We start from the raw sequence: 23,291 nt of genomic DNA, 5'->3' as shown, positions 1-23,291 counted from the left end.
CTCCATCCAGACCCTCCTTGTTCTGGGGTTTCAGTGTGCACACAGTGGTCAGTAAAATCCTCTCAAATCATCATTTTATTGTTGATTTTGTGTCAGTACAAGAAGCCCCAATACCTCTCTGGAGAGAAACTGGTCTTAGAAAATATTCAGATTATTGCAAAACTGGTAAAAAGAAGTGTGTTTAAAAGGTGTTAAGACTTTATGTTCATGTTAGCGGTTAGTTTTTCCAATTAAAGTTTCTCTGTCAACATTAAATCACTTTACAACAGCAACTCTGGTCTTTTTTTTAAAAGGCCAACTTGTACTTGTTCACACACACAGATTTCCTTTCTTCAATGAAATTTAAAAAACTTATGACAAATAATTTTGTTCGTTTCTGCAGACTTGCACTCATTCAACAATTAAACACATCAGGCATTAATCAGTCAAAGTGTGCAGCATGTTCCTTGAAGGTAGCGGTAGTTTTTAAGTGTGTATCTCCAACCTTGATCACTTTATATATATATATATATATATATATATATATATATATATATATATATATATATATATATATATATATATATATATATGTGAAATATTTTTATCCATTTATAATAGAGCAAAAAAAGAGTTATCAGTTTGCATAAGAAGAGAAAAAAAAATCTAATTTTTCAAAAGTTGACCTGCCCACACCTGGTCAAAATAAAAGTAACCGATTCTTTTTCACCATTGGTGGACAATCAATATAATAAATATTTATTTAAAACAGTGAATATAAAAAAAAAAAACCTTACACTTGCTGTGACATACATAGACATTTCAGAGTTTCTAAACTGGTGTGAACCATGAAGACCTCTCAGATAACTGGAAACTAAAGAGGTGGCAGCATCTACCTCAGACTGAAAACATTACTTCCTGCAGCTTGGCCATAAAACCTAAAAGCTGCTTTATTACTTCAGGTTTTACGTGCATTTTATGTGATTACATCTCAAGTTTTATGGCACATGTACGTTTTAATGCATTACATTTTTCATTTATATGTACGTTGGCATTTAAAGGTAGGTTCATTCAAATATTCATTTCCTTTCTCTAGTACAGAGTTGACAATACCTCCCTCCCCCCACAAAAGAAGAAAAAAAAAATTGTAGAATGCCAGTGTAGTGGACTGTAAACCAATCTGTAATCTCGCTGTCCCTTGCCAAGTGGGTTAAGCCAAATACCTCCATGACACTAACAGAACAACGCTTGTTTAGCTACTCAATGCACAGAAATGCCAAACCTAAATCCAGCTTGAAACAACAGAACAATACAGAGCAAGTCATCCACTTCCTTCTGCAAAAAGCCAATTATGTTCCTTATTGAATGGTGGAAATTGGGGGGGTAGGAATCCCATCATAGCAGTGGGAATTTCTTCTGCACTGAATATGAAATGAAAGAGGTATAGTCACCGAATTAAATTTTTATTGGAGACGTGATGACAAGCTTACATAACCCTGGCCTTGTTTTCCTCAGCTCAGTAAGAGGAGTGATGATGATCAGAGCGTCCTCCAACTGATCCAACGTGCCTCCCATCTTGACACAGCGACTGTGATTCCTGCCTCCTAACCCCCAGAGACCAAGAGAGGAGTTCTTATTATAACCTAAAGAGAGAAACCTCTAGACACGTTCAGTTAGGTTTGCAAATTCAACACACCGCGTCTCACTGACGGAGAGCAGAAAACAGATTATACTTATTATCGTCCTGGCATCAAGGACAAATTGCTCCTTGGGGACACTCTGCTCGTTCTCACTTTAGTCAATATTACCTCCACGTGCGCCACTTATGTGGCGGTAAGTGTATTAGTATGTGTACCTTGCTAAAGGGCAGCTTGTCTTGGTGAAAGTGGAGATTCCTGGACAAGTGGTAATAGTGTTGGGGAGGAAGTGACGGAGCTTGTTGTGAATGATAAGGAGGACAGCGAAGGAGTATCGGATCTCATGCCTCCAACTAATCTCAATCAGTTCTTAATGTCAAAGGCATTCAATTAACCTTTTTAAAGTAGGTGCAGTTTTGTTGTTGAGGCAACAGTTCGGTCACGTCTGAGTCAGCATTTTCTTACTACCTAAATGCTGTCAAGTGTCAAGACCAGAGTTATGAATGGCTGTAATAAACAGAACAAAGTGGCTTATTAGAAGCAAATCCCTTAGGAGGAACAAGACTTGGCCAGCAGAAAAGTGCATCAGAGATGTGCTCTGTGTTTTGTAGAGAATGACTCTAGAGCAACACACTGAGCTGCAAGTAAAGCAACACGGCTAAGGTTACTTCCAAATTATCGACCAGGTGGGCAGTAAAGCACACTTCCTTAGAATATGAGAAGGCAGAGCAAATGTGAACATTCACCGAGTGTAAAACATTCGGCAATCCTAGAGCTGTTTTATTTTTTAAAAACCCAAAACAAACCATTTCAATCAATAGAAAAGGAAAAATAAACATGAGGATTTTTCTAATTATCATATTTTTGGTGTTAATGTCCGGAAAACGTTAACCAATTTCCAACATTTTTCTTACAATGGCTCCAACAAGAGAAAAAAGCATCCAAGAACAAATTATATCAAGATTTTGAAGTTTCTTACTGCTGAAGAAATGCTTTGATGTTTTATTGAGTATCCCTGTTGGACTCAATCTTCATGAAAACAAACCGACCACTGCCTGACTGTATTCCCCAATTCCACTAACTTGTGGACTTTTTCAGTGGAGAGTGTCTTCAAATTATTCACAGAAATTTGCCTACAATCATTTGGATTTTTGAGAGAGCATGAAATATTTGAAAGAAAATGCAGCTTGGGATGTTGACCGACGTAAGCTCTGCTACTTGTGACGATGCCGGCTGGGTTTTCCAAAGCAACCAATCCAGGAGAGCCATTCATTTTTCTTGGTGGTGATTGGCTGTGCCAGAGAGACAATAAGGACGACTGCAGATTTTAGCTTCTCAGGTAGAAAAAAGATAGTTTCCACTGTTGCTTTAATTACAGATCAACTTACAGTTGGTGTCTGAGGTAGTAAAATAAACAAATATGAAATTAACTGATTAGTCACTTCTAATTTCTTAATCAATTAGTAACCAAGTTTTTTACATGATGTTCTGCAAGATGCTTGAAATGTTGAAAGATTGTGAAGATATTTGCTAAAAATGTTGGAAAGTTGGGCACTTTATCAGTTAGGAAGATTTGTAAAATATTAACCAGTAAACTACATGCCTTTCTAAGGTTAATTCACCCAAGGATTTAGTCTACAAGTGACTATGTTGCTAAAACTGTTAGAATAAAATACATAGATAATGCAGCATAAAGCGTTACCTTTTGTGATTAAATTTCACAATAAGATAACAGAACAGCTGGGTTATATTACTTCATCTAACGATTCTTTGCATTTCCAAAAGCAACATTCGCAAACTCTTTCAGGATTGGTCCAAGTCAGTATAGGATTCTAAATATACTTTTTGCATCTTGCTTATCACTCTTTCAAGAGATCTAATAAATTTTGCAGGCTATGTTGTCTTTTTTGCTTTATATCCATTTTTAAACATGTTGCTCAAACTGAAAGTAGGCATCTTCCCTCTTTAACAACGTCCACACTGGCACACGTGCCTTTTCTGAGCAGAAAAAGTATGAATATGTGACTTGTGCAGCTCAAGATGAAGTTGAATTGCCATTAGTCCAATCCTTGGTATATTTATAGAATTTCGACCTACAGTTAAAGTATCGAAGAATGGAGAAAAGCATTTTTTGCAAGAAAAAAAAAGGGAGGGAAAAAAGGAGAAAAAAATGTCCGTGCAACTTTAAGATGGTAATGCGATAAATTGGAACAGTTTGCACATCTATTTTACATTCAAAACAAGCAGAAAGTCAAAACTCATTGAAATGTGCAGCAGACTTTAACTAGACCTAGGAAAGCGTCTATCTCTGCCCCTAAGCTTGAACCCTCAAATTTATTAACAGCTTTAGACAAAACAATGACTCAAATTAACAAGACAATATGCAGGATATCAATAATATGCTAAAGAATATATAGCATTTTATATTTTAATCCTCATCAAAATTGATCAAAGCCCTCCGGTCGTTGAAACTGTCCTGCTGCTTAATTGCAGAGGAAACACTCCACAACACTCAAGTGGAGGATCCTGTGAGGCACGAACAAAAACTGTGAAACACAACATGCCCAACTCTTACATGATTGGCAGCAGAACATGTAAAGAAATTAAAATATAAAAGCTGTTGTATTTTTTTATTTGGCTCACCTACCCATCAAGTATGGTTTGAATAGTTTTGGACTAAGTTAAAATGGCTGTTTCTGTGTTTTTAAAGGGATGTGGGTTGCATCTCTCGTTCCAGTTTACATATTTATGTTGGTCAAACCACAATGAATATGATGAAGGATTCTTAACATTTCTTTAATTTTTTTTCTACGTTTTTATGTATCCAAAAGCCCAACTACAGACAAACAATGGAAAATAGTTTAGACTAAAAATGTAGAAATCATGATTTATTTTTTTTCCTATTGTCCTTGACCCTAGAAAAACTAAAACTAAAACCAGTAATCCAGGTAACATTCACCCATCTCCACAGATCACTAACATACAGCTAGACCTGAACTTTCAAAACAGCAATGGTGCAAACAGCCATAGAAATTGTGCAAAGTTTTGCACGATACTCAACATAAAAAGAAAGAAACTCTGAACATTTTTGCTGGATCACATCGTCCCATTCATTACGCCTTTCTGGGTTCTGAACCGAGGGCAGATCAGAGCCGGGCTTTCGGTCCAAGTTGGAACCCAAACCCCAGAGCTCTGGCTCTTCTGGCTGCTGGTTCTGCACAGGATGCTGTGGGCGCAAACTTGCGTGGTTCTGGGTGGAGATAGTAAACTGCCCACTCTTTGATTAAACCATAATGAGCTCAGGATGCACATGGTGGCTGACCCTCATCCCACTGTGTGTGTGTGTGTGTGTGTGTGTGTGTGTGTGTGTGTGTGTGTGTGTGTGTGTGTGTGTGTGTGTGTGTGTGGGGGTGGGAGGCTGTATCATCAGCACCGTCTCTGTCTGGTGACTCAAATCCAAGTTCCTCAACTCTTTTGTTGGAGCAGGTGTCTTCGCCGCATCACGTCACACTAATATAACACTTTATGACGCTAATATGGCTGCCACCGGCTGCGCAGTGACCTCCCGGTTCGCTAATTGAGGGTCTACATCACTCCGTGTCACCGTGCTCGCCGTCTCTCCAGCTCGCACCGCCGACCACGGAGGTGCCGGCCCGCTTCCCCCCCGAGGCGAACTTGGCACCAAGTTTCAGCCTCCAAAATGACGCCGGCGGAACTCGCGCAAAACACAAACTTCGTGTCGGAAGCGCGCGGCTGTCGGTACCGGCCGGTTCTTCTTGACAAAACTTCTGTCTGCACGCCGGAAAAATGAAAGGAAAGAAGGGGGGGAAAAAAACACACAAAGTGCCATGAAATAAACCGGGACTCACCTGAAATAAAGCACAAGACGTAGCAGAGCGCGCTCTCGCCCTGCTGCCTGAGATGCCTCCGCTCAGGAAGGAGCAGCATTGTCAGAAGAAGAAGAAGAAGTGCAGTCCAGTCCCCTGCTGCTGGGCCGAAGCGTAGGATGCATGCCAGTTCGAGGAGCGCTGAAGAGTGGAACCTCCTCGGCAACAACTCCGAACCGCATGTGGACTGTACCATGTGGGCCGGCGGGAGCGGGGAGGCCGTGGGCACACCTGACAGTGGGAGCGAGCGGGCCCCTGGTTACAGATCCACAGCATCCTCCCCCTCCAGGAAGGATCCATTGATATTCACATTACGTCACCTCTGTTGATAACTCCACAGATATTGATCAATCAGATCTTCTCCTCTCCTGCCTTTTTCGAGATGGAAATATGGATAAGTATTTATTTTTTCTTGTAGATGCCAAAGCAGGGCTTTGGTATTTGCTTGCTTTGTTTTTATTTTGTTGAAATAGTAAAAAATGGCTCAATATTAAAGGAGAACCGTGGAAACATTCAGCGTTATTTCCCCTCTCAGCAATTCTGGTCTTAAAATTGAACAACACTTGCAAGATCCGACAATTAAATTCAAAGAAAGAGTTTCAAGACATTTCTATGATACAGCAGAAAAACTGTTACGAATGTTCCTACAAGTGTCTCTCGCATCCTCAAGGTGCTTTATTGGCATTTTGTGTTCGAGTGACCCGTTTTTAAAGATGCTTACCAGAAAAAATAAGATGCGTTTTTTTTTCAAAGCTTTGAGCTACTCTGCTGGGATTAGATTGAAATGTTCTTGTTCTTAAATCACAACCAGTTTTGCACATTTTTTCCCCCCAATACAAATCTCATTGGATGCAGATTATATCATATAAAATGTCAACTTTTTGGTCCTTAATTGGATTTAGATTCATCTGTGTTCTCATTAATGTGCATTGTTACTTATATGTCACACATTTGCACATTTATGCTGCACTCCTGTTGATTGGAGACAAACAAACAGCAGACAGAACTTCTTATGGTTTCCAGAAACATCTCATTTATTCACAGTCTGCTCAACTAAGAGCAGCTGTTTGATTATCCAGAAGTGGAGTTGTAAAGGGGCTTTTCACTGATCAAAAAATTTTTTGGTAGTTTAGTTGAACGCTTATCTCCGTTTTCGGACGACGTAGTGAACAGGTTCAGATTTCTGACCTGTTTTAGTCCAGCTCACAAGCATGCACTGCTTTGTGTTTGTCTAGCATCCATAGTCCCGGTGGAGGACATTATGATAGAACGTGACAAAATGTGAGAATAACTCAAAGGGTTTAAATGTTTTTTTTTCACTGGACGCTTCTTCCACCTGCATCATCACATCTCCCAGATCTCCACAAGCTTTTACGTGTTATTTCAGACTTTAAATCACAGTTAATTGTTTCCTAGTTTAGGATCTTTGCTCTCTCAAGCCCAGTTTATTAGGCACCTCGGTGCGTGGTTCCAGTAATAATCCGCTTCATTTACATTGTGATGTTTTGAAAGCTCGGTAATGAAACTCCACCGACTGAAGCTCTCGCAGCTCTGAGTGCAAGAAGCTGGTGTTCCTTCCCGTGTTTTACCCTCCCGCCCACAACCTCCAACAGCCCCATCCAAAAAAGACGACATGTTCTCAGCAAGATTTAGCTTGTCTTCTGTTTCTCTTCAAAGTTTATCTTCCAAAAAAAGTGAAATATTTAATTATTTTATGTAGATTTTAAGAACTTTTTGTTTTGTACTTTGCTTCCAGACAGCGATGGTTTTGCTCTAATCTGCCTTGTTTAATAACAGTCTAAATCTTGATATTTATTTTGAACATTTATGAATTTAAGGTGATCATCTTTAAAATCTGCTTTTCCAAACATCTTAGAGCTTGGAAAATTCAATCATTCATTAGAAATTCAAACTTTTTGGCTTCCTGCCAAAGTAATCCAACCGTGGATAACACGAAATTACTTTTGTTAATGTTTTTCTCCCGCTGCTGCTTCTTAATACAACCTCTTGGGTATTAAACACAGAGAAAATAATTATGTAGCTTAAAGTGCAACCGTTTTCCCATCAGCAGACTCTTTTTTGGTGGAATTGGAAGTGGCAGAGGACAATGAGGGGACAGCAAGCCCCCCATATTGGGGACAGAGCGCTAACCAGGTCAGCTTTTCACTCTGAATTACATGGACGGAGTTTCTTCTGAAGTATCTCATTCATCCACAGCCCTACGTTGTAAACAACTGTTTGTTTTTCAGGGGGTGAAATGCATCGATTCTTTGGGAAGTTGAATACATGCTACTCAACTTTTCCCATATTTTGTCACATTTTAATCTCAAATTCAACGCATTTGGCTGGGATTTTATGTCTTTTGTTGAGATAAAATCCCAAATATATAACTATATCTCAACAAAAGATTTAAGTGCACAGTGGAGGAGGGATGTTTAAATTATTTTTGTATGTGTGAGAATCTGTAAAGCATCCAGCCCCTTTTTATTTCAGTCACAGCAGCAAATTTGTTGGAGCTGAAATGTCCCAGCATCTGCACACTTAATGTCCGAAACGCTTTGACTGATGAGTGAGATTCTTTCGGTGTGTGTGTGTGTGTGTGTGTGTGTGTGTGTGTGTGTGTGTGTGTGTGTGTGTGTGTGTGTGTGTGTGTGTGTTTTTGACAGCGAGGCTGAGATTTAGAGGAATTGAGACAAGAATTTAGTCAGATTAAGCATTAGATGTGGTATCAGAAAAAAAAAATTGAGGGTTTAATGAAAGTTTTTTTATTTACAAAATACATTTCGTACGCGCATTTTTGAGTATTTTTAATTGGTCCATAGGTCTGGACTTTGATTAGACCATTTAAGCACCTGAAGGTGGTGTTTTTATTTATGCTCTGGCTGTTTGTTTAGAGTCATTGTCCTGGTGAAAGGTGAATTTTTTTCCTCAGTCTCACAGTTTTTTTTATGGCCTCTGATTTTTGCTCCATCTATTCTAGTCACCTTACTGATTTTACCACAGCATGATGCTGTCACTACTATGTTTCACTTAGATTATGTGTTCAGGGTGATGTGCAGTGGTCGTTTTTGTCCTCATAAAGTGTTTTTTTAAATAATTTTCATCTCATTTCACTGTATACATGCTTGCTGTCAGATGGATTTTAGCAAATGCGTGATTTTGTTTCAACACTGACTGTCTTCCTGCTGATTTTTGCCCTGGAGTTCATATTGGGGTATCAGAGTAAGGAGGCTGAACTCAAATGTGCAAAATTTGAAAACAGGGCATCGAATACTTCTGCAAACCTGCATTTAGAGGAAAAGAAAGCTTTTAAAATCTGATTAGCTTTTTTTTCTGAATTAGAATCTGCGCAGCTCTGTACATCGTCCTCCGGTTCTCTCATAATGGAGCACAAGACCTACCAATCCATCACTGTTCTCTTACAAAGAATGCCCTTTTTCTCCCTTTTGTTGTTGTATTCCTCCCCACACGAGCGGCTACCCCACTTCCTCCCATTCTGCCACACATAGAAGTTTAGAAACCGCAAAATCAGCAGAAGTAGACAAATGTCGCGCGAGCACCTGGGCTTCAGCGAGAAGACTTTGGATGGAAGTCACAAATCCGTCCTGAGGTCTGCGACTCTCCTTACAGACGTAAGGAGAGTCATCCAGGGCCATCTTTGCTTGTGCGTCATCGGCTCTTTTGTGGATGCGCTCCCTGCGTGTACAACCGAGAGGCCTCCCTGCAAACCTCCACCATCACATGCCTGCAGAGAAGCTCGCCACTGTCTTGTCAAAGATCTGAGAGGTCTCCATTATCATCACAACAACCTTTTCCCTCTTGCTCTTGTCGTCCAAACTAAAGTGCATCTTGGTCACCAAGGACTTTGTCGCTCTGGAATGTTTTTCAGCCCTTGGAGAGCTCTTTCACAGGGAGCTGGAGAGGTATTGAGTGGGCTTGTGGACTGTGGCGGAGTAAAGATTGCTTAAATTAGTCCACCTCCTGCTCAGATGCTTCCTTTATTCTGTCTTTCAGCCCCTCCCTGCCTGTTTAGCTCCTTAAATTGTTTGCAGCCAGGCTCAGTCCTTATTCCTACACAACCATCCATCTTCACTGTGAGAAAGAACGAAAGACTTTCATCAATAAAGTCACGTGTTACTGGGTTTATTGCACATTGCAGATTTATGAGTCGCATACTTGCACAGACTAAGTCAACATTAATTGACTGGTGCTGGCGATGCGCTTTAGGAGCCTGTTTGCAAAGCCTATGGTGGCATCTGGTGGTTAGAGCAGTGAACTCATGTTCTCCTCACTCTATCAGAGGGATTTTGACCTAAAACTCAGTAGCTGCTGTTTTCAGCGCCTGAAAGGGTTTCGTTTTAATTGCAATAGGATTTGACTTTCACAAAAGCCCAAATACAATAAGAAAGCACAGATCGAGTCATGTTTACACAACAGTGAGGGAATAAATGAACTCCTGAAAACACAACTGTCTTCATCAGCTTGATTTCACTCAGAATTGTATTTGAATCTTCTGAAATAAATTTTTTAAAACACATTTTTAGTTTTTGCTTTTAGATTGCTATTGTAGATGTTTGTTATTTTGTTTTAGGGTTTATAGTAAAGCACTTTGGCACCATGGATGATTTAAATGAGCTTCATAACACTCACATCAGCAGGTTTCTTTACTAATCATAAACAATGATCAGCTATGGATATGTGTTACCGATCAATAACATACAAATAAACAATTAAACTAGAGAGTTTACCTCTGGCTAAGCTGGATTTTGCTTAAAACATCAAGTCAAACTGCTCCACTTCACTGTTTTTTTTAATATATATATCAACTGTAATGAAAAATTTAGTTACATTTTCTAAACCTGTTTCCACAGATAACACAAGCATCGAAATCTAGACTTAATAAATTACATTTATGTGGATGATTTCTGTATATATGTCACATTTGTCAACATTCAAACACAGAAACCAAAAAGACGTCAGAAAATTACACTTTTTTACACGGTTCCATTTTGTAGTTTATTTTTGACAGATAAATGGAAATAACATTTTCTTTTATGACAAGTTGCACAAAGCTGAAGCAGATTTAAATGGAAAAAAAAATTAATTTTAGACAAACATAGTTGAAACCAAATGTTTGTGTACTCTGTATAATGCTCTCAGGGATAAAAACCTTAGTTTTTTTTTTTTTTTTTTTGAGATGTCAAAAAATGAAACAAAAAATTGAAGTATTTGGCTACTATAACCGTCATTTGGAAGCAAAATGGTAAATTTTTGTTTTTGCTGTAAGGGAGACTGGAATACTTCCCAAAAATAGATGGAATCATGAGCAAAAAATGAAATTTTGGATCAATAACTGCAGCCATGCAGTTCAAATTTAGGCACAAATAGGGCTTTCCAAGTGGACCACAACAGCAAGCATTTCTCCAAATTAGCTGTAAAACTGGTTAATATCTGCCAGTTTTTAAAGACCTGATCTGAGGCCACTTAAAAAACTGTGGGTAGAAATGAAAAAGTGTGTGTGAGCAAAGAAGCTTTTGGAAACAGACCCAGTTCTGCCAGGAGAAATGGGCCAAGCGTCCAGAAAGCTATTGTGAGAATCTTGTGGAAGGACAACCGAGATGTTTGACCCGAGGCATCAGGTTTTCACAGCAACTGCATCAATTGCTAAAAATAAGTATACTCTGTGAAGACGTGAATTTGAACAAAACAATAAGAAAGAAATCTCTCATTGTTCTTGCATTCACAAATGATACAACGTATGCAAACATGCAGCTTCAACCTATTTCTTGTCAGCTTTTTATTTTGGTTCAACTCGTTTTAACTTCAGCAAAATTCTCGTTTTTTTTTCTCTCCTTTATCTAAGAGAAACTTCAAAGCACCTTTTCATACACTAGGCAGATTAAAACATGATTTATTCCAATTAGTGATCAAGACTTGGGATACGGCTCTACTGAAGGTCTGTAGCCAAAGGTAAAGTAGTATTTGAAGACGTGTTTGAACGTCTGATCTTTAAGGCCGTATAAGAGCGGGCTCAAAAACTTGGGGAAAATGACGAGCCCCAAAAAGAGCGCGTGCTTGACGTAAAGAGCAACAACTGGATCCAAGTTAAACAGGTTGCTGGAGTTGATCATGGTAAACAGGGTGGAGATGAGGTACAGGCAGAGCTGAAGTGCATGCAGGATCACGGTTTGATGTGCCACTTTGGCCCTGTGAGTGCAGGAAGAGCTGCACTTCACGGCCACCATGGTGGCAGCGTAAGTGTAAATGATAATAACGGTGACCAGGACGAAATTTGCGACCGTGAAAACCTGGTTCACGATCACGTAAACCTGCAGGTGGAACACCGTCTGTTTCCTGCAGACCCGTTGAGCGGTGAGGCTTCTGTTGTCGAGGCCGAAAAACAGACAGAGCTGCGTGACGGAGTCTAAAGAGGCCACGATCCACATGACGGCGATGGCGCCGCGGGTCACCCTGGAGGTCGCAATGGCGGCGTGCCTCAGAGGGAAGCAAATGGCAACGAACCTCTCCAAAGACATGACAGCCAGGTTGATGGGGGACATCTTCACGGTGACGGCTGCGAACTGGATGACGAAAATGCAAGCGCAAGTGATGATTCTGACCATGGTCAAAGCGAATATGTAGAGCAGCGTGGTCAGCAGGACCTGGAGGAAGTCAGAGAAGAGCAAATGCCCAAACAGGATGTAGCGGGGTGACTCCAGAAGCAGGGGCTTTTTCACCAGGGCGAACAGCATGACGCTGTTAATGTACAAGAAAAAGAGGCACGGGAGCACAGTCAGCAGAACCCTGACAGACACATGAATCTGGATCATGCTCGGACCTTCCGTACCGTTCATCCCTGTGGCTCCAGTCCAGTTTTCTGCAAATACAGGACAAACACACATGTGGCACTGATCAACAACCAAGAAAAAAAAAAATGTCTGGGGTTTTTCAACTGTTTTACGGTTCATTGGATGTGCTGAACCCAACAATCACATTGGTTTTGCTCAACCGGGTCAATGTTCTGAGCTGTGGATGCAACATGAGCATCAAAACGCATGACTTGTTCTGGTTTCCTGAGAATCCATGAGGACATGAAAGAGATGGAGAATTTTACCCGATAAAGATGTAATGTTCAATTTACATGTACTTACCCGTATCAGTGTCTATTGTTCAATTTACAGAAATCCAAGTTTGTAATATTTAATCAATACACTCTGTTAGGAAACTTTTTTCCCTCCTAAAACTTTTTCTTTTGTTAGGAAATATTAACGGAAAAGAACCGACAATGTCACAAAAATGTCATCAATTTAGTCAGAAAATCGGATTTCTCCAATCAATCGGTCCATGAACCCAGTAAAACCAGCATAAAACACAATTTAAAGCCATGTTCTGACATGAAACATTATAAACAGTCCAGTTATTCATGTTCAGCTGAATGAAAACAAACTGTGTGCGCTTTGGACAAATCACTTACTGGTCTGTCCTGACTCCTCTCCTGACGGTGACGTTTCAGAGGATAAATATAAGAAGAGAATCAGGCTCCTTCTTTTAGGTAAAGGATGCTTTTCCTGACATCATCACTCCTCTGAATTTACCAGCCAATCAGATGTGGGTTTCATTGGTGTGATGAAATAGTTGCTCCGTTTTCAGTCACCCTTTTGGATCATCCAGCAAACGTTGACATCAGCCAACAATAACCCAAATAAACATAAAAGTTGTTTTAAAGTGATGATTTTGATTATTATGGAGAAAAGAATCCCCACACAAACCTGCCTTGATGTAAAAAAAATAAAAATTTCTGCCCAACAGAGAATCAATTATTAAATTGATTCACAAGAACAAACTTAGTCATGGGGAAAAAACAAACAAAAAAAAAACTCAATTTCTGTCAATTCAGTGATAAGAAATACTGCACGTTTTCTGCTTTCATGGTTTGCAGCGCGGAGGCGTTAGTTAACACAACTGGGTCACCGACGACACAATGAGCAGGAGCACGGTGAAAAAACTCCATGGGAAAATGTCTGACGACTAATCAGAGTCGCAAAAGTCTAGTTAAAGTCCAGAAGTCAGCATGTTGAAATGTCACGACCTTATCAAAAGCAATGCTGCGAAGAAGAGTTGGCCAAAGTTCCTCCACAAAGATGCGAGTCGTATGAAAAACACCTTCAACTAAAGGTTGGCTCAAAGTTTTTGTACCTGAGAAAGTTCAACAGGGAGTCAAACTCATTTTTACATTCAAAGGGCCGGTTATGGTGAAACGTGTTGTTAAATTACATATAAAAAACTGGCAAAGAGCCACAGCATATGGCGAGTATGTCTTAAAATTTTATATCTAACATATTTTCACATTGTAATTTGACACTATGCAAGAAACTAAAAAATATATTTTTATGACGTTCTAAAGATGCGGTGTCCAAAGTGTGGCTTGGGGGCCGTTTGTGGCCCTTTGACGGAGTTTGTGTGGTCCTTAAAAGCAAATTGAAAATGACAGAAATCTGATCCATCCGAATTGACTTTTTATTTTTAAATCAGGCTGAAATTATTACCATCCTTTTCTCATAATGGAAGAAGTTAGGAACGACACAAAGTGTTCGTCTTTTTATAAGTAGATCCACGTTCATCCACAGATTTTTTCCGACTTTGCTACATCAAAATTAGCTTTTATTTACTCAATTTGGCTAAATGTTGCAAACATTTTAAAAGAAAGCCACCCTAAAATCTGCTTTTATAACAGAGGATAAATTTGTCAAAAGAATTTGAAAACAATATTCCTTTCTTTTAATAAAGCAAATCTGGAAAACCCTTTTTAAAGTTTACAATCAACAATGAATAACCTCCATTTTCTACAAAGATTTAATTTAAAGCTTCCAACTGGAATGATTTCTGGGGTTTCACAGGTTTGTTTTAAGCTGTTGCCCCTTTAGATGTATCTGAGTCCCAGCTTGTTTGGAAATGGATTTGGGTTTCTATGTTTCAACTTTACAGACTGAACAAAATAAGAAAAAGTAAAATAGCAGAAACTGGGTTAACGGGCTTCAGTTAAAAAGGGACACAGGACTATGAGACCCGAGATGAAATTGTGGCCTGCATTTGATCCATGTTAAACCTGCAGACACAAACATGGAACCAGTTTCCCTCTGGTGAAAAATCATCTGTAGAGCACGCAATGATAAACTGATTCCATAAATAATAGAAAATTAAATGTGCCAACAAACATTCTCATTAATTTATTACAACTTCTGATTTCAATCACAATGTTGTGGTCTCTTTCTTTTGATGACTCATTTATGCTTCCCATTTATTTCTTGTATTTTGATGTATATATGTGTCTGTTTTCAAACATTAATTTTGCTTAAATTTAGCTGATGCCAAACTAACATTTAACATGAAGTTTAAATCCTAACATGTTTCTTTAGTGACCACCATCTCTGAAAATTTTTCAAATTCAAATCCTTCAAATGTGCTAAAGATGTTCAGCCCCTTCACTGAGCCTTGAGGCACACCATATGCAATAAGAGCTGGATTTGTGTTGGCTTATTCAGGTCATGTCTGTAGAATTATTTTACAGGACAAAGTATCTAAAAGTGGAAATATTGGCATAAGAGCCAAATAAGAGAGGCGAAACACATTTTGGGAGGATTTCATAAAGTGTTTCTGTAAAGTAAGAGAAACCCATTACACTCTCACTTTGAGTTCTCTAAAAAATGTGAAAAGTATTCTCTGGAAAGCCAAAAATGAGAGCTAAAAAAACCATTAGCCTCAAATTCAAACTACAAAATATTCTCCAAGGCTCTTCAGAGGCTTGTTATGATTCATTAATTATTCACATGTTTTTTTTGACATACAAGACGTCTGTCATCATGCTAGTCCACAGAGGGACAATTAAAACCTGTTTTCGGTCCCCAAAGTTTGACACGAGAACAAATAATATGTAATCTGTACTTAAGTTTGCAAACATGCAAGTCCTAATTAACCAATGATTTACTTTTAATGTTTGTGTCTGTTTGAAAATAATGAATTGAAAAGTCATTAAAAGTACATTAGAGATCCAAGATATGAAACTAAACGAACAGTTATCGACGCTTGTTTTAAGTGGACTTTAAACTTGTCCAATTAAAATTGCAATTACTATTAACAAAACTTTAACATTATCTTAAAAATGTAAACATTTTTAGACAGACCTCAACATGGCTACACTGATTTCATTTTTATTAAGCACATCCAATAAAGTGTTGAACATATTTTTATTGCGTCCATTTTTGATCATTGCCATCAGAGTTCAAACTAACACTTTGGAGACAAACATTAACAGTGAATTAATGATGCAATCACTCAAAATAAAAACACTAAAACAAGAGCTTTACATTTCAGAGAATAAAAAAAAATGGGAGTACAAAGAAAAATAATCAAATAGTGTTTAAAAGAAAACAAGGCAAAGCTGAAAGGCAAAAATATCTACAGAACAAAAGCAGCAAAACAACAACAACAATAATAATAATAATAATGTAATATTCTTCTTAAATAGCTTTCAAGTTCCACAAAGACTGCAATGAATCTTGAAACATTTCTTCTCCGCCTGCTGGCTTAATCAGGACAGGAAAGTTAGCTGGAAATAAAGAGTTAAAAAAAATAAAAAGACATTATGCACATATTTACAGTAAAGCTCAAATACTGTAAAAATATTTTACATTTAAAAAAAAAGCTATTCATGTATGAGCCTCAGCCTTTTCTCAGAATCAAAGTTGTTCTGTGCAGAATTTTTATTTTTATGTTGAACACATAAAAAAGTCCAATACGGACCAATAAGTCAGACATACAATTTATAGAAGTCATTAATAAAGTTAGCTACAATAATCGCTCAGCCTTTTATAGCAAACATATAAACATCTTTGATAATTTTATCTGATCAAATTGCTGAGAGTCTAATTCTTGCATTCTACATCTGTAAGACTGTGTGGCTTTAAATCTACAGCAGGATTTTAAACCAAACAAGGCGCCCAAGTCTCTAATGAGCCGGGTTATAAACGTTTTTTAAAGCTGTCAAAAGCCGACGAATGAGGCCTACAGGATGAAAACAGCAGCCTGGACGCTTTATGTCAGCAGAAGAGCACACAAGGGAAGCTGAGGAGGCTGCTGATGAGCCAGAACAGAAAAAGTTGTTTTTAAAGCTGCTGCATTTTCTGAGTTTTCTGATGATTTTCCAGCATGTTTTCCTGATTAGCTGCCTTAAAAAAGCCAACAGTAACTTGACTTAACTCTTTTTTAAATCAAATTCAATTGTGCAGAGAATATAAACATATCTATACAGGATCAACCTGTAACCAGTAACTAATATCAGCTACTTTTAAAATGACCACATTTTAATAAAACCAGATTGGTTTCCTTTTGGACTGAACTGAGCTCTGTTTTTGTTTCCCTCTCCAATCCTGTCATAGTTTCATTCTGAATATTTAGCCTCTTTTAATAGTAAACACATAATTTCATTTGACACATTTTCATCATGCAGAATTGGGCATTCTATACATATAATTCATGCTTTAAAAGGAAAATGTTTGTTCGGCTGCTTGAAAAAAGATTTATAGAATAATCAATCCAGGACTTAATAATCGAAAAAAAAAAAAACACACACAAAAAAAGAAAAGTTCACCTACCACAGAAATCCTTCTTTAAACTCAGTGAATTTGTGTCGGACCATAAATGTTGCTAGAGCATCTGCTACCTGACAAAAACAAACAAATAATGTGAATTTGAATGAAACAGATGGAACTAGTTCAACAAAACAAACACACAAACAAGCCTCGGATATTTCAGGAATCATTAAAAACTCGTACTTTCTCAGGCACGTCCTCATGAACAGCATGGCCACACTGAGGGAGGACCTGCATCTGAAACTTCCCTGAGGACAGACATTTTTTTATTTAAACACAATGCAGTTACAATAAAAATAAAAAATAAAAAAAACGCACGTCTCTTTTTACCTTGCATCTGTCCAATAGTGAGATCTTTGTCAAGCCGGTCCACTCCTGTAAAAACACACAAATCAGTAGAAACACCTCTTAGATTAATCATATAACTCGCTTCTAAAGAGACAAAATACCCTGAAACTAAATTATACAAGAAAAAATGTAATAAAAGGAGAACAAACCTGCGAGAAGCAGCAGTTTTGGCACAGAACAGTTGAGAAAAAGGGCCGACAGACCTCTGAACCAACCATCCCAATATTTTTCCGTCTTTGACAGCTCCACCCGCCAGGTGTAGAAGCTTTCCTTCTTAACCTGGAGGGGAGACATTATTGTTATTTTTAACAAAACAATGGTTGCATAAAACAGAAAAATCACCAAGAGAGACTGAACCTCTTGGTCGTCCTCCTTCATTCGTTTTTTGTTCGATTCTTCTGCTCCTTCTTCCTCCTCCTCTTCCTCTATGATGCCCTCGCCGATGCTATTAGAAACACTTGGATTGCTCGCAGACTCCTCACATCTGTGCAAGTAAAAATGGAGGGAGGTCAAATACCCCTTACAGAAATTTGTGGAGTGCTGAATGTGTTAAAAAAACAAACAAAAACAAAAAAAAAAAAAACAGTACAGCACATACTTTTTCACTTGGCCTCCCATGGAAACTCGAGCAGATTCGATGTTTCTAATCTGACCGCTCTTCACGCTGAAACAAAAGAATAGCTCACTTTAGGGAGTTTTTCTAAAGGGGATTCTTTGTGGATTTATTGGAATGTTTTGGGTCACAGGATCAAGTTCTGCTTCAGCTTTATTTTGTAAAAAGGTCTCCGATTTTCCTCTAAAATCCTGGGACTCACAGTGGAATCTGCGACATTTCTGGCTATATGTTTCCAAAGTCAGCATGAGGATATGGACATGCTCTTACACGCCTCCCTCACCTTGAAGTAGACCGTAACGTCTTACAACTTAAAGCAATAAAGCAGGAGATTATAGTTGAAGTCCTAGTGCTTGTGATTTACCTCCACTCTATGGCGTTCTCCAGAGACTTAAATGTCTTTGGTCGACTTCTGAGGAAATTCTGCATACTGTTGAGAGCGTCCATTGCTGTACCTAATGGAAAATAATATATCTTACTCAAACCCCCGTTTTGTATCAGTTAATAACAATAAGGAGTATTAAAATGGACAAATCAGTAAAAGCCTGCTAACCTTTGAGGCAGCAAAGTGATTGAAAGGAATAGTTTACCTTCTACGACGTCGATGACGCAGAGACCCAGCAGCGATGGGACGAGGTTGGCGCTGGCTGTGTGAACGGCGATGGCTCCGCCCATACTGTGTCCGATCATCATGATCGGAGGGGGGCTCTCTCCATACAGCGCCTCCACTACTTTACCAATATCCCTTTAAGGAAAAGACATTAGGATTATTCAGAGGTGTAGAGGAAATTATTATACAATTGAGAAAATATGGAAAGAGATCAAATAGTTAAGATTGATCGACTCTAAATGATAAATTGAAACTTTCAAACACCTTTTGACTTTCACTGACTGCATGTCCTGTACTGGTTGTTATGATTAATGGCTGGAACTTTATATCTGCTTGAATCCTCAGTGATTTTATGCAACTGATGCAAACAGGAAACTTTTCTCCACTCAACACACTTCTTAAAAACACTTACTTTGCCATGGTGTCTGCAGAGAGATCCTCTGGATTTTTTACTTTAGTGTCTCCTGCAAAGAGTGACAGAAACAGGTTGCAGAGTGGTAAGACTCGCAATTGCTAAAAATGCAAACCTTGTTAAAAATGAACAATTATGCCACCGAAACAAGAACAGAAAGCTCATTATATTAAATTCCCTGAAAATAAAACGACAAAGTGCTGAATGCCAAGCACAGCATGTTTTGTTCTTTATTATTTTCCAGTCATTTCTAGGCAAAACAAAAATGTTTTGGTTTCCACATTTTTCAAAACATCAGATCCCAACAGCTGATAAAATAATTGAACTATATAAGAAAGAAAAAAAAATCAGACATATTCTGTAGCAGCTTAGATAATGAGACTCAACTAAATCCACAAGAAACTTCCTGATCATGAGAATAGAGACATTAGTGCCAGTAGAAAGCTGCTCCTGTGATCAGAATAGTACTTTTTTTCTTTTTACACAGAAAGTGTTGCTGTATTTTACCTTTAAATTGTAAAACAAGCTAAAGGTAATGATTATTTTACACATTTGACACATGTATGTTTAAAAGCAATGGCATTTTTTCACGTTTCTATAAAAGTGTTTTTGGTTATCAGTGTAACAAACCATGAGCTCGAAGGTCCATGGCCACCACCCTGCAGTTGATCCTGCTGCATATGACGGCCTATAAAAACACATGGAACAACGTCTCATCGTTTTCCAACCAACCTGGTCTGCATTTAGGTAGTTAGACAGTCTTATGACGGCAGCAGTGTTAATCAGACTCACGGTAAACACGGCCCAGGACAGCGCGGAGTGGCCGCCTCCGTGGAGCAGCAGCAGCACAGGACCGCTGGAGCCGCTGCAGTAAAGTCTGAAAATGTTCTGGGTGGTCAAGGACATAAAAACAAACGCTGTGCAAGCAATTAAACAAACAAACAAACAACAAAAAGAATAGCCATGGAGTTACTTTATTGGGAGAAAACAGGAAGAAATTCTTGAACACATGAACTGTGATGTGATACTGACAGCCAATTTAACATCCACACTGCCAAACACAAAAAAAAGAAAGAAGATTTATTGGGAAAACTGTCAAGTGTGACTGCTGCTTGTGTGACAGATGTGGCATTACTGTCCTCCCTTCCCCAGCTATGAGCACTTCCACAGCTGTCTCCTCGTCCTCAGCAACGCCTCCCTTTACAAAAAGCATCCCTCTAAGGAGCTCAGTGAGTTAGTTATTTTCATAAAAAAAACTGACTTATTTTCATGAGTTAGTTCATAAAAATAAGATATTCCACAGTCAGCTACTAGTGGGACCATAGCAACGTGGAAGCAGTCAGGAACAACAGAAACGTAGCATGCTGTGGTGCAGAATTATTCAGCAACTTTCTGGAGGGTAAACACACATATCGCTCTAAACTTTCCGTTCCCTTCAGACTAGCTCAAGCAGCATGTAGGGTGTCTTATGGAAAAGGGTTTCAAGCTGGAGCAGCTCAATGCAGACCTGACATCACCAAAATGGAAAATGCAGTGGTGTCAAGACAACTGTCATGTTTCTCTGTTTGGCAATGTAGAGGATGGATCAGGGTTAACATAAGGATATATCTTTGCCGTTTTCATTCTCCACTTCAACATCTTCTATGGTTTCAAAGTACTGACTCCAGATCAAGGGGGTGAAATCTCTCTTTCGTCCAGGTCTGGGTAAGAGAGAAACAGACGCATTTTAAAAGAAACCTTCATTTGCCACCCGGATAGTGTGGACAAACTAGTAAAGCATTAAGATAGAAGATAAAGCACCACGAGATGAACGGAACTAACAATACGTGCTTTATGTAAGATGTAAAAACAAGAGGTAATGAAAAGAATGACAAAAGGAGGAAAATAAATGTTCTAAAACTAAGCGTCGTGTAAAAAAAACAAAATGTGCATAAATATGGAGGTAAAAAAGTGATGTTGGTTTGAAAGACAGAAGAAATGCAATTGTGTCAATGACATGAAAACATGACAGTTGGACATAAATATCCAAACAATCACATTTAAACGTCTGAATTGTAGTTAAGAAAAAGAAAACCAATAAAAAAATCAACAAATAAATAAAACAGAGGCAAACTACAATCTACAAAGTTTAAAACTAGTGCTACAGTTTATTCAGCCAAAAATAAATGCATTCATAATGCATAACCTACTCATAAATAAAATTGAACTCAAAATATTATTCATTCAGTGTCAAAAAAAATTATGTGACTCATAGGCAATTTCTACAGCCTAAAGAGGAAGGATAGATGAATATAAGAACAGATTATTTAATAAACAGAATGGGGGTTAAACAAACGGATGATAAACCAGGATGAGTGCATGTTAGATCTAGAAAAATATGTCGTATGAATGAATGGTGGATGAATAGATTGACAACAACTGGGTGAAAAGATGACAGGACAAACTAAAAACAGATGAAGCAATAAGGAAATGGAGGAAACAAATGCATGGATAGATAACCTGCTTATGATCAAAAATAACTGATGGGCTATTAAAAAAAGCCTAGAAATACAATACGTTTATTATAATCCAAGTTTAGCATTAGATCAAATTTCCTCCTTTCAAAAAGAAACCTGGGAAAAACAGAAGGAGTTTAAATGATCACAGGGTGACAAATCCAAACTGGTGCAGTGAGCCTGTGGGCTGAGGGACGTGCAAACACTACAGCTTGGCATGTAGGCAGTGAAGTCACCTACATGCAGATATACACCTGAACACACCGGTGTGATAAGGTTCTGATTTACTGGTTTGCCAACATATTCTGTCACCTACAACATATTTATGACTAAAGAAAACAATAAATGACCCGAACGAGTCGTGTTTCACAACAAACTAGAGCCGCGGCTAACTTAGCCTGGCTAACGCTACGAGCTAGGTCCAACTTTCGGGTGTAGAAACGCAACCGCGTTAGTTTAGTAATAGATAAACTTAAACAGGGCATTTAAACAGCGTGAAATCCGGTGTAACAAGCCAGCTGACTCACCCCATTTTCATCTTGGACCCGGACTGAAAACCACCTGCCATAGGGGGTCTGGATGCTAGCAGGTTCAAATGCAACTGCTTCTCCATGCTGTCAGCAAAGAGCTGGCTTGTGTCAGGAAAGGCTTGTGATGCTCTTCCTCTTCTTTAGCCGCATATAATGTTTTTCTGACAGGAACGCCGACTTTAATCACAATACACGAGTTGCGTTGTTTAAATTAGCAACCAGCTTGTCCTCTTCTTCTCAGTGCCTTTCTTCGTCTTCTTTGTTTTCTTTCTCACCATCAGAAGTGAATAGGCTGGTGGAAGTTTTACTGTCCCCTACCGGTCATAAAATAAAATAAAATAAAATAAAATAAAATAAAATAAAACATAGTATACACAAAAAGAACTCTACAAGATACATGTTTATAACAAAAGAAAATCTGGGAATTTGTTTTCTTTTGTGCAATCATCAGAAAAAATTATTAGCTAAGTATGTAATATTATATATATATATAGTGTACAGAAACATCTGTGAAGAATATGGACTGGAAACCCCAAGATCAAAGTGGGAAACACCCCCAAAGGTGGTGGAGAACGCCAGAGCTAAGATCCTGTGGGACTTCCAGATCCAGACAGACAAATGGTAATGGCGAACCAACCAGACATTGTCGTAGTGGATAAACATCAAGGAAAGCCGTTGTGGTAGATGTAGCAATACCAAGTGATTGCAACATCAGGAAAAAGGAGCACGAGAACTGGAGAAATACCAGGGCCTCAGGGAAGAACTGGAGAGGGCCTGGAAGGTGAAGACCACAGTGGTGCCTGTGGTCATCGGGGCCCTCGGGGCAGTAACCCCCAAACTGGAGCAGTGGCTACAACAGATCCCAGGAACAACATCAGACATCTCAGTCCAGAAATGTGCAGTCCTTGGCACAGCCAAGATACTGCGCAGAACCCTCAAGCTCCCAGGCCTCTGGTAGAGGACCCGAGCTCAGAGGATAAGAACCACCCGCGGTGGGTGAGAAGGGAATTTATATATATATATATATATATATATATATATATATATATATATATATATATATATTATGTATTGAGCTGACTGGATAGCTCAATACATAAGGCATCAGTATATCACCCGAGAGGGCAGGGTT

At 38.7% G+C, this 23,291-nt stretch overlaps 4 protein-coding genes across 6 annotated transcripts in view; 1 reads left to right on the top strand and 3 right to left on the bottom strand.

Annotated features, from left to right (window-relative positions):
- Window positions 1-5,634, bottom strand: part of nectin3b (nectin cell adhesion molecule 3b) — a 31,999-nt gene extending 26,365 nt beyond the window's left edge. For both annotated transcript variants that reach the window (XM_055044044.1, XM_055044043.1), the window contains exon 1: window positions 5,486-5,634. In XM_055044044.1, coding sequence (XP_054900019.1) covers window positions 5,486-5,564 — 79 coding nt within the window. In that variant the 5' untranslated portion in view covers window positions 5,565-5,634. The remainder of the gene's footprint in view (window positions 1-5,485) is intronic.
- The window catches only part of LOC129368878 (uncharacterized), a 75,277-nt gene that overhangs the window by 36,847 nt on the left and 15,139 nt on the right, over window positions 1-23,291 (top strand). The window lies entirely within an intron of this gene.
- Window positions 10,685-12,357, bottom strand: LOC129368881 (odorant receptor 131-2-like). Its single transcript, XM_055044050.1, has one exon. It carries the CDS (start codon window positions 12,355-12,357, stop codon window positions 11,431-11,433), a length of 927 nt encoding a protein of 308 aa, XP_054900025.1. The 3' UTR covers window positions 10,685-11,430.
- ppme1 (protein phosphatase methylesterase 1) lies at window positions 15,731-22,465 on the bottom strand. 2 transcript variants are annotated; one of them, XM_055044049.1, is made up of 14 exons: window positions 22,157-22,461; window positions 20,741-20,834; window positions 19,927-20,019; window positions 19,765-19,822; window positions 19,135-19,186; window positions 18,703-18,857; window positions 18,477-18,567; window positions 18,098-18,163; window positions 17,857-17,983; window positions 17,649-17,778; window positions 17,482-17,526; window positions 17,335-17,399; window positions 17,155-17,222; window positions 15,731-16,109 (listed from the first exon to the last, which is right to left on the bottom strand). In XM_055044049.1, exons 1-14 carry the CDS (start codon window positions 22,240-22,242, stop codon window positions 16,106-16,108), a joined length of 1,134 nt encoding a protein of 377 aa, XP_054900024.1. In that variant the 5' UTR covers window positions 22,243-22,461; the 3' UTR covers window positions 15,731-16,105. The 2 variants fall into 2 exon arrangements, with proteins under 2 accessions (XP_054900024.1, XP_054900023.1); XM_055044048.1 differs by having other exon boundaries at window positions 17,649-17,983; window positions 22,157-22,465.

The sequence above is a fragment of the Poeciliopsis prolifica genome, unplaced genomic scaffold (assembly GCF_027474105.1).
Source record: "Poeciliopsis prolifica strain line A6 unplaced genomic scaffold, Auburn_PproV2 SCAFFOLD019, whole genome shotgun sequence".
NCBI classification, from domain to species: Eukaryota; Metazoa; Chordata; class Actinopteri; order Cyprinodontiformes; family Poeciliidae; genus Poeciliopsis; species Poeciliopsis prolifica.
This window is presented reverse-complemented; position numbering and strand designations above follow the sequence as displayed.

Coding starts and splice junctions, on each gene's coding strand:
- LOC129368881 (XM_055044050.1), bottom strand. CDS start 12,357: ATGAACGGTACGGAAGGTCCGAGCATGATCCAGATTCATGTGTCTGTC.
- ppme1 (XM_055044048.1), bottom strand. CDS start 22,242: ATGGAGAAGCAGTTGCATTTGAACCTGCTAGCATCCAGACCCCCTATG. Junction 18,164..18,476: donor GAGAACGCCATAGAGTGGAG/GTAAATCACAAG, acceptor CTTTTGTTTCAG/CGTGAAGAGCGGTCAGATTA. Junction 17,527..17,648: donor AAAACTGCTGCTTCTCGCAG/GTTTGTTCTCCT, acceptor GTGTTTTTACAG/GAGTGGACCGGCTTGACAAA.